The sequence below is a fragment of the Leiobunum rupestre genome, chromosome 9 (assembly GCF_980474605.1).
Source record: "Leiobunum rupestre chromosome 9, qqLeiRupe1.1.hap1, whole genome shotgun sequence".
In the NCBI taxonomy this organism is placed as follows: Eukaryota; Metazoa; Arthropoda; class Arachnida; order Opiliones; family Sclerosomatidae; genus Leiobunum; species Leiobunum rupestre.
In genome coordinates this window covers 12,522,477-12,533,589 of record NC_143392.1, presented here as the reverse complement: position 1 = coordinate 12,533,589, position 11,113 = coordinate 12,522,477, and the positions used below count along the sequence as shown (strand labels likewise).

At 35.7% G+C, this 11,113-nt stretch overlaps 2 protein-coding genes across 2 annotated transcripts; one reads left to right on the top strand and one right to left on the bottom strand.

Annotated features, from left to right (window-relative positions):
* Positions 1–915: 915 nt before the first annotated feature.
* On the top strand, positions 916–2,225 carry LOC149926573 (uncharacterized). The gene is made up of 2 exons (XM_090157715.1): positions 916–1,269; positions 1,336–2,225. Exons 1-2 carry the CDS (start codon positions 1,026–1,028, stop codon positions 2,223–2,225), a joined length of 1,134 nt encoding a protein of 377 aa, XP_090013841.1. The 5' UTR covers positions 916–1,025.
* A 6,874-nt stretch (positions 2,226–9,099) lies between these two features.
* Snx21 (Sorting nexin 21) lies at positions 9,100–11,060 on the bottom strand. Its single transcript, XM_090158932.1, has 4 exons — positions 10,912–11,060; positions 10,574–10,800; positions 10,368–10,507; positions 9,100–10,297 (listed from the first exon to the last, which is right to left on the bottom strand). Exons 2-4 carry the CDS (start codon positions 10,746–10,748, stop codon positions 9,605–9,607), a joined length of 1,008 nt encoding a protein of 335 aa, XP_090015058.1. The 5' UTR covers positions 10,749–10,800; positions 10,912–11,060; the 3' UTR covers positions 9,100–9,604.
* Between the last annotated feature and the right edge of the window lie 53 nt (positions 11,061–11,113).

Genomic DNA, 11,113 nt, shown 5'->3' with positions numbered 1-11,113 from the left:
CTTATTTATAAACCGATGAAGCGAATGAGAAAATTCGGATTTTTGACCTCGTTGAAACCAATTACTTCAATTGAAAAGCTGCCGCAGAATCCAGTTATTTCTTTAAAACTTTTGGCGGTCGTGTGATATCGATTTATAAGATCAAGCCAAAACTGCAAAAAGAGAAAGGTTAATAGGTATATATTTTTTCAAGTTTGATAAGAAAGGCTGGGATATCGTATCGTGGCTGCAGAAACTCCGGTTTTCGCGACTTCTTAAATCGGGCTTCCCGCCTTCGCGCGGCGTTTGTCGCCGTTCGAAGTTGCGGCCGACGACCTTCCTTTAGTTTTCTCTCGCCGGAAATGCTGAGTCAGCGGAAGTTGGGCGATTCCCGACCCAGAATAATATAGTTTTGCGTTTCACCAACACCCTCCCATTATATGATCGCCATAGGACCCTACGCGTCTTCAAAAAAACGACATCAACTCGCGTTGGTGGCCGATCAAATTGAAAATATACTTTTTAGATTCTTCAATAAGTTCTGGGCTTCTAAATCCATTTTCAAACGTTGTTGAGATTTTACTGGCGAAGAAAACGACTCATCTTCCAAAAAAAAACCTATTCTACCCCAAAATATGTTAATTTATATTAATAAAAATATTTAACATTAATATTAGCGTTTAGGTTTAACAGTTGAAATGATGCTGGGTGTTCTTGAGAAGAAAATTACTCGTAATTTAAAAAAGAAATACCTGTTCTACAACAAAATAAATAATTAATATTAATAATGGGTTATATTATTAATATTATAATTTAGTTTTGCGTAATTAAAAGGATGTTAACGAAAATTATGAAATTTAAATATTTGGATCTAAGCCTCGGTCTTAAAAACCAAGCGTTCTTCAATAGAGTAATATAACATGTCTTGATTGAAACGTCATCATCTGACGTAATAGGGGAGGGGGTAGGAAGCGATAGTATCGCCATCTATGACTCTCTATTTTTCAAGAGGCAGTCCGCCATATTAGGCGCAGATTTTCGTAAAAATGGTTCGAAAACATAGACGTTGTTGCGTAAAAAACTGTTTAGGCGAAAAAACTAAAAATAATTCGCTCAATGACTCGCGCGATATTAGATTTTTTTGTATTCCTGCCATAATACATAACCAAGGGCCTCAAACCGAAGAGCTATCTGCTTATAGGCGCAACCAATGGATCATTAAGCTAAGGCTTAGAGATGTAGAGGAGTCAGAAGGCAAGTTAAGAGTTTGCTCTAGGCACTTTTACTCAGGTAATAATTTTTGTTTTATTTTGTTTTATAATATTTCATCATATTAAATTAAAGATGCTTTCGTAGGTGTACCTTCCAAGCTTTATGACAAAACAAATCCAGATTGGTTGCCCTCATTCAACGATACTAGTAGTTCGTCTGATGTATCTACTTCACATACTCCGGGTAATGTGGGAAGATACAATAGGAGAATGAAAAGGCGAAAACTTAATTACTCTTCAGATAATATAATGACATCAACGCCATCTGAAAATCATTTACAATATCATGGTACTTTTCAAGATGTATCGTCTATTGGTAAAAGTAACAGTAGTGATGTTATTGGTAATCTGTCTATCATTTCTGAAGCCAACTCATTGCTTGAAGATAATGTCTCGAGGTCAGAAATTAGTATGCCAAATGAATCTAATCCTACCACAAAAACTGCTGATAACGTTGAAGCTGGAGATGTGGTTCGATGTTCTGTCACAACCAAAATAATTGGTATCGATTTCTCGGGACAAACTGATTTTAGTAGTGTAGATTTTGGTGGGCAAACTGATCATAGTGTAACTGATTTTTCTGGACAAACTGAAACTACTGGGATAGATTTTTGCGTACAAACTGAACCACAAGTATGTAATGTACATTCACAAACTATATTGCGAGTTTGCCCCAAATTTGAAGCTGAAGATTTAGAAATTAAATTAAAAGAATGTGCTGATATGATTCAAACTTTGAGCTCTCAAATTAATGACCTTAATATTGTTATTAGCCATGGAGAGGAAGAAATATGCAAATTACATTCTGAAATAACTCAGAAAAATGAGGAAATAGAAAAATTACATTTCCATCCCTCTTACTTTGGTTGTGACAAAGAAAAAGTGCGGTTTTTCACTGGTCTGGAATGTTTGGAACTACTGAAAGACATTTTAGAGGAAATACAACCTTATTTATTTCAAAATTCCAATTGGTAGCAACACTTTCAAACTTGTGAGAGTTAGGGTAGCAAATTACTGAAATTAGAGATGCCGACGGTTTCTCTGGATTGCTGTGACAGGCTCTGTGAAAATTGGAGGCAGTAATTCTACCAGCTCGAAAATGGTTCCACATTTTACATTTGTTTTGTAATTTACTTCCTAATTCAACACTCCGGGCTTGCTCTACAGTAAAGTCAATTTTGATAGTTTCGCACTCTTTTAAGAGCTCATCTAAGGTTAATCCCTTGGTTTTTTCATCAAACAACTCCGTTAATAATATAGGATATGCTGGGTTAATACATTTTGGTATGAAATTAGCTTGATAGTTCCTATCAATACTGAAATAGGATCCTTTTCCACAGTGCCTAAATAATTTTTCTGCAAGCCTTTTATGTTCAATTTCAGTTATCAGAGGAACTGGTTTTTGAACCAAAATACAGGATTTTTTTTTGGATGAACTCAACACAATTTCATGCTCTTCAAGAATTAATATTTTTTCAAGGTTTTTTTTCCTCGCTGCAGCAGAATTTAGATTCATTTCGGCAATTGGAACATAGCAAATATCTCGCATAACAGGGACAACCCAGTAAGCTTTCTCTCCAGTAACAGTTGTTTTCTCGCTAAACCTTACTGAATAATCAATGTAAAATAGGAGCGCCGCAATATGGGAACATGACTCATCCAAACCAGCCATGCAATTGCAATGAGCACATGTAACGGATGATATATCCTTTAGTACAATGATCCACGGTTTCAGTGGAGGTTCATTCAACCTCTGTGAGTGCATAACCTAATAAAAAACTTCATTAAATAAGGAATTCTTTTGGAAATGAACTACCAATTAAAAATACTTACAGTTGCTTTCACTAAAACGTAGTTATTAAACGATTTAACCAACACCTCTCTTACAAAGCCACTAACAAACTGATTGTAGCCAGTTAAACTTTTGTAGTTTTTTAATTGCTCTTGAGTGTATGGTGATATTCCATCCACCAGATAACAATAAATATCAGCATAAGTAACAGCAGGTAAAAACTTTAATGTCTCATGCTGATCAGGCTTAACAATTTTATAGTCTTTATTTTTAATATAATATGGGTCGGTGTCATTAATGAACGCGATTTTCTCTAAATATCTACTTTTAACGTGAAAATCCAATCCGTTAAAATATTCCGACTTTTCCATTTCTTAGTTAAAATAAAATTATAAGATTAAAACAAACCATTGCATTATGGAAACTGCGCTCAAAATGGCCGACACTCGCCAGTCTTTAAAGAAAAAATTGCAAAGACTATATACGTTAATACTTGTCGGTCCTCAAGTATACTTGTAGTGTCTTTGCATTTTTCATAAGCAGACGACTGACACTACTCTATAGGCTCCGAGCTTAAGAAATATAGCGCCATCTGCCTTAATAACCGTCAACTAAATATGTGAAGAAATAGCAGACGACTTTTGAATTTCTAGGTTTTTTGGTTGAACTTTCAGCTGTTTCGCAGAGATAATTTTGAAGGAGCAGACAGCTTTCATATATATTAAAACTCAGTCGGACTCGGTAGGCGGCGATACTTATGACCAAAATTTAAACTACGCACGAAGGCTGCAACTCGGTTGACCAAAAATCCTTAATAGGTCTCTATTAAAAGGAGGGTAAAAATGTCGACCCATCCAGCAAAATTTTAATTTATATGAAAGACCAATAAGAAACTGCTATTTCTGAAACGCAGGCGATTTTAAACCGAAAACACGAAACTACGCAAGACAGGAAATTCGTTTTCATATAAATTAAAATTTTGCTGGGAGGGTCGACATTTTTACCCACCTTTTTATAGACTACAGTGGCCATTGTCTACTTTCGCGCTATTTCAAGCTGAACTCTTTTAATTTTGTATTTTAACTTATAAAATTAATATTTAAGTGTAGAACAGCCTCTTGTTTAGTGACTAAAATAATTTTGACAATTTTAAATTTAAAAGTAATTAAGTTATTACGTTTTAATTCGGACCCCCGGAGCTAAACAAGTTGGGTAAGTGCCCCAACTAACCTTTAGTTAGGACCTTATATCTCATTAACAATTAATTATCAAAATTATTTTAAGCACTAGAGAAAGGTTCAGCCTAATAAGATAAATATAATTCAATTATGTAATTGTTAAAACAGAAACGTTCAGCTTGAACGAAAAAGAGGCTTTTACTGTATTCTTCCCCCTTAAATTATGAATTCTGTATAATTGTTTATTAAATTACTGTAGAATGATGGGTTTGAGAGACGCAGAGAACGTCGAAAGAGCGCATGAGAATGATTGATTTGCTGGTTCCGTGGTCGCTGATCAACCGTTATTGGTCCGTTTCCGCGTGAGCCACCCTGGAACGTCCGGTTGACGGAATATAGAACTTACGCCGCGACCAGTTTCGAGCTTAGGAAATATAGCGCCATCTGCCTTACAATCCGTGAACTAAATATGTGAAAAAATAGCAGACGACTTTTCAACTTCTATGTTTTCCGGTTGAAACTTTCAGCTGTTGTGCAGAGAGAATTTTGAACGAGCAGACAGCTTTCATATATTCAATTAAAAACTCGGTCGGTAGGCGGCGAAACTTATTACCAAAATTTAAACTACGCACGAAGCCTATATGCAGAATTTTTAGGGTCGTGCACGTAGAATGTTTTTCAGAGTAGTAGAATCCCATTCCGTTGGTTTTCTAACTTTCCAGACTTTATATACTTAACAAAATAAATTCAATTTGCCACATTTAAAGGGAGTAGAACCCTCCTTGTTTGGTAGAGTAGAACCCTCCTTGTTTGGTAGAGTAGAACCCTCCTTGTTTGGTAGAGTAGAACCCTCCTTGTTTGGTAGAGTAGAACCCTCCTTGTTTGGTAGAGTAGAACCCTCCTTGTTTGGTAGAGTAGAACCCTCCTTGTTTGGTAGAGTAGAACCCTCCTTGTTTGGTAGAGTAGAACCCTCCTTGTTTGGTAGAGTAGAACCCTCCTTGTTTGGTAGAGTAGAACCCTCCTTGTTTGGTAGAGTAGAACCCTCCTTGTTTGGTAGAGTAGAACCCTCCTTGTTTGGTAGAGTAGAACCCTCCTTGTTTGGTAGAGTAGAACCCTCCTTGTTTGGTAGAGTAGAACCCTCCTTGTTTGGTAGAGTAGAACCCTCCTTGTTTGGTAGAGTAGAACCCTCCTTGTTTGGTAGAGTAGAACCCTCCTTGTTTGGTAGAGTAGAACCCTCCTTGTTTGGTAGAGTAGAACCCTCCTTGTTTGGTAGAGTAGAACCCTCCTTGTTTGGTAGAGTAGAACCCTCCTTGTTTGGTAGAGTAGAACCCTCCTTGTTTGGTAGAGTAGAACCCTCCTTGTTTGGTAGAGTAGAACCCTCCTTGTTTGGTAGAGTAGAACCCTCCTTGTTTGGTAGAGTAGAACCCTCCTTGTTTGGTAGAGTAGAACCCTCCTTGTTTGGTAGAGTAGAACCCTCCTTGTTTGGTAGAGTAGAACCCTCCTTGTTTGGTAGAGTAGAACCCTCCTTGTTTGGTAGAGTAGAACCCTCCTTGTTTGGTAGGGTGCGCCCCTTTATCAGGGTTGGAAAAAAGCCGGCTTTTGTTGAAAAAATCCAGACCAGTGGTTTTAATTGGCTATACCGTTTTTTTTCGATTATAACCGGCTAAAATATAAACAGTACCTTTTACTTATGTAAGTAGAAATTGTCTGCAGTTATTGTCGTAAATAAGAAACTAAATAAATAAAGCGAAATAAATCAAATAACTGAATTCTTTGGATTTCCTCGGGAAATTCTCCCTAGTTTTTGTGTATGACAGAAGCGAGGAAGCGAACTTTGGAACTTTAAACCTACCGAAAAACTGGTAAAAGTAAACCGGTTTCTAAATATGAAACAAAAAATAAACTAAATTTCTAAATAAAAACTATTAATTTACTAAAATATTCATATTGTAATTTTTTTAAAAAAAGCCAAAAAAATCTGGATTTTTTCAAGTGGCTATAACCGGCTTTAACCAGGTGGCTATAACTGGTATAGCTGGTTCTATTCCAAAGCCTGCCCTTTATCCAGTGAGGAGATAACTTGCAAACTCAACGTGGAAGGAGCTGTTCCGATTTTTCATTCCAATACTTCGGAACTAACTTTTTTTGTTCGTATTGTCGAGAATGCATTTCGAATTGAAAGTACCGATAGTTCTGCATATTGAAATCTACTTTTAAGTCACAAAAATTTGCATACCCATTTTTCGTCAACAGCAATCGGTCTAGAAGTAACTGAAAAATTAATATTCGTAATAATGAAATGTGGTAGATAGTGGCTTCCAAATGAAGTTTTTATTTCATTTTTTGGAAAAAGAATAGGAGATTTTTGGACAGGGAGGGTTTTTACTCGGGGTGGGGGGGGGGTTGTTGGACGAAGTCATGATATAGATAGGAGAAAGTGAGAGAGAGAGAGCGAGCTCTGCTAATGGAGGCGCATCCGGTGACACACCGCTAACGGAAGCGCTCAGACAAGCCGCGCCACTTTACGACCATTGCCGCCGCCGCCAAAACTAGGCCTGCGAGCGGGCAAGAATATATTCTCTCCTCTATGCTCGAACAAGAGATGGTGATGATGACGGCAGTCAAAGAACAACGGAAAATATCACACCCATCTCTTTTAGAAACTGCTCCGCGAACAGCTTTGAAAACCATACAACGCTCTTCTTCTATATCACTCTATCTACGCCGCTTTCGTTTGGGGGAAATTCACGTAAAAATACTGAATCTGCTTCTAATTTGGTTTTTTTTTACCTCACGACTAGATAATAATAATAATAATAATCAACTAGGCTAATACTCAAGGCACCACCTTAGGCCTAAGTCATCAAGTGACTTTTAAAGCCATTAATTCAGGTGGTGGCAGAAATTCCAACTCTAGACCGGTTTAACTCTTTCGTATCTAATCACACAACGAAGGAATTGAATTTTTTAAAAATCCGTTTAAATTGAAGGTTTTTCAATCTGGTCTAAAATTGGCCTACTAGCGCCTGTAGAAGTGTTTGACTAGTCGATCACCAGTGTGCTGGGTGAAGTCAACTACCAGGAGCTAACGGCAAATACTCGAAATCCCAGTTACTTCCGATCTTTATAAACTGATTTGGAGATCCCCGAGATCGAAATGTATATAGGATGTGTATTGTCTCGAAATCTGAGCATTATACCAGGAACTCGGATGGGGGGAGTTTTGGCGGTCTTCCGAGAGAGATTGAGAGGGTAAGAGTTAGGGAAGTTTGGGGGGATTCTTCGAGACAACAATTTGGTCTTCGCGCCACTCGGATTGAAAAGGAAGCGAGACATCCGAAAGCGATCGGAAGGAGCCAAATCCCCCTTTTCCTCATCATGCTTCTCCGCTCCTACACACTCTCAGGCGGTAACTAGCCGAGCACATATATTGGATGTGCGTGTCTATGTGTGTACAAGAGATCGCTTTCACTACAAACGCCTTGCGCACTCTTTTGACTTTTTGTTTAGTAACCAGACTAGATTTTTTTTCGAGAATTTATTTCGCACTCCGAATCGATTTATTGTTGGTGATAAATTAAAATTGATAAAACGAAATGGAAAAGTTCCCAGACCATTATTTTAATTAAGAATCGGGTTATTAAGCATCCGCTGATCGTTAATTTCAGCTCGATGAACGCTATAAGGAAGTCAATTCCATTGACGCGTTTCTGTTCCAAATTTTTATTTTATTTTGTTTTTTTTTTCATCAAAAACTTTAACCTTATAAAAGTATTGATAAAACATTCCAGACAAAGGAATGAATTTCAATTAAAATGAAGTGTACTCTTTTGAAAGTGTATAAATAAATAAATTATATTTTTATCTTATCTGGCAATTTATTTAAAGAATCAATGACGATATTTACACGAATTTTAGCCTCTAAGCTAGTAGGCTCTTCCCCCTCTAAGCAATCGAATCAGCACGGTATCTTATTGGTTCCATTTGAAGCACAAACCAGTGACGTTTTCTCAACGTAGTCTTTCACCGTAAACACATTCTTGTTTATATTTAGGGAATAATTTGTTGATAAACCGTGAAGTGGATTGATAGTAATGCTATCTCAACTCCCTCATTCTAAATATAAATAAACACATTCTATTCGCTATAGTATGGAATTTTGAGATTATTTGATTGAACTTTGTTCTGCACTTGTTAAAGGAAAGTTTGATTATAGTTTGTCCTCCCAACCATAATTACCCGATATTAAAAACAATGTAGCTTAAAATTTCAAGTTTAGAGAAATTAAGATTTGTGGTTTTAAAATTTTTAAAGAAATATTGGAAACCACATTTTAAAACATGGTTATCTTAAAATTGATGGAATGTATGATGAAATAAAGTATATTATGATAAAGATCCACCAGATATAAATTTATATTTAACTTGTTTTTTAAATATCAGGTTACTCTAGAAATAATTCCACTAACCTTTCCCGTAGAATTATTATCTAAATATCCAATGAACAGGTGTAGGTAGTTTATAAATTAAGGACAATAATAATATATATTTTTTATTCACAAATTTTGTTTTTCAAAAACAATGAGATTCTATGTTAGCTTGAGAAAATGGTATTTCCAATCTAATTGTGAATTTATAAATGGCCATTTATTTTGCTTTAAGCATAGTTACGTTTGGTCCATTTTAGCTGTCAAGAATTTTTCTGTGCCTATATTTTGGATTAGGCACAAATTAAAAGAAATCTAAAGGTTCCAACAATGAATATCAAGGGTTGACAAAATATTACGTTGTTTCAGTTTAGTAGTATTTTTAATATTGTATTCATTGCTCAATTTTTAAAATAAAGTATTTTTCGCATTACAAAATTTTGTTTTGCAAACTCCAGTGATATATTTTTAATATTTGTTCAATTTTACGATTCCCATTTCACAAACTCCTTTCAAATGATATTTTATAAATGTAAAATAATTTCTATAATACCATATATACGAGTGTTTAAGATTGAAACTATATATTAATATATTAAATTAAAACAGCTGTGTAACTCATTTTGCATGACTTGGAATGAGTTAATTGAACTGTCCTTTGGTACTTATTTAAAAAAATAGTTAAAAACTTAAAAGTGTAATACAAAAATTAATCTGAAATTTAAAGCTAACTAAAATGAGGGAGTTTAAAGATACGTTTGGCAAATTAACATTTAAGTAATACATTTCTTTCCAAGAGGTTTATTATGCAATAAAACTGAGTAAAATGAAAGCACTGAGGTGATATTGAGAATAATTAACGATCAAGGCGACGAGGCTATTTAAGACCGATAAGTTTATGAGCAAACAATAGGTTACGGGGGGATTGCATTAAGTCCGTAGATCAGGTCTCTAAGAGTCAAGCTGACTGACAACTATTTGCAGAGGGTGGCTCTTTCTTCAAAACTAATTCTAAAAGGGTGGGTGGGGTAAGTTTAACACCTCTCTTTCTCATAGCCTGAACCTGTTCCTCTAACTCCCGTTTATCTTTCCCTACAGCCCACCATAACCTAAGACACAAAACTAATAAAGAAATAGTTAAATCACTGCTTTCGTGTTTATGAGACTGTGCCAAGGCCAACTCGGCATATTTCTGAGCTTCGCTAACATTGTCAACTGCATTTAGACAAGCTATTAGATTACAAACTGTCGAGTAAGTTAGTATATGGCCTTCCCCGAGAACTTTTTCTTGAACGAAATAAGCATTTTCATAGATAATGGAGGCATCTTCGAAATGTCCCGATTTCATTAGGCGGTGAGCTTCTTGTAGCTCCCTGTTGTATAGAAATTCGGCTAGTTCGTCAGATAGTCTCATTTCTTTAAACGAAAATGCGTAAGCCAACAAATGCTGAAAAGCTACACTGCGTTCCGTGATAACTTCGGCAGTGAAATTGCCAATCAGGGTTTTTCTTGGGAAAGGAAAATCACTCCAAGCTGATGGGTAATGTTTTTTCAATGATTGATAAAGGTTGAGGAAATCTGAATAACGCCTTTCTAGCACACCCGGTTTTCTTTCTAATCCTGGAACTCTTTTTACCAGCAAAGTATAAGTCTAAAATAATTTGGGGAAATTAAAATTCATGAGTAATCGAAGAGATTTTTAAAATTAGTATAATATTTACCACAAACTTCTTCCTTCCCTGCGTGACAGTTCTGGCCGATATTATTTCAAATGTTACTCTTTGAGGCCCTCGTTTAGGCGAGACAAGATCATTAGATGTAGCAACTGGAGTGTTTGGTATAGAGCATTTTGACCAAGATCCTATAATATAATAGATAATTTAATTTTTTTTGTTAAAATTGGACTGAAACAAATCTTTAAACTAACTAATTGTACTAGATGACGTAGCTCCTGACTCTGAACCTGCCTCTGATGAAAAGCTAGTTCCAAGCATAGCACCTTCTGAGTTTGGTTCCGAGAATCTTAATGTACCACCAACCCTTGATGAGACCATAGTTTCATCTACATCATCAGCCAAACTGGTAGTAGATAACTCATCCATTTGGAACAGAGGGTTTTTTTATAGGGCAAAGAATTAAGGAGGGATAATAATCCTAGAGGGGGAAAAGCAAAACAAAAACAACCAAGGCACATATTTAACCGGTTAAAAATATCAAAAATAAGATAAACAAGTCTTTAATTAGAGTATTTAAAAAAAGACTTACATTATGAAATTTATAATACAGAGGTCAGTGATTTATCATATTTATATTTTAGATAAGATAAGCAAAAATCTATTAACTTTCGACAAAAGCTAAATAACAAAATTTATTTAATTTCGGCCATTTTGGCAATGAGCTAGCTTCCGGTACAATAAAGTCACATGCTCCAATTCCATTTCGTACTTCCGTGGATCAGCCATTTTGA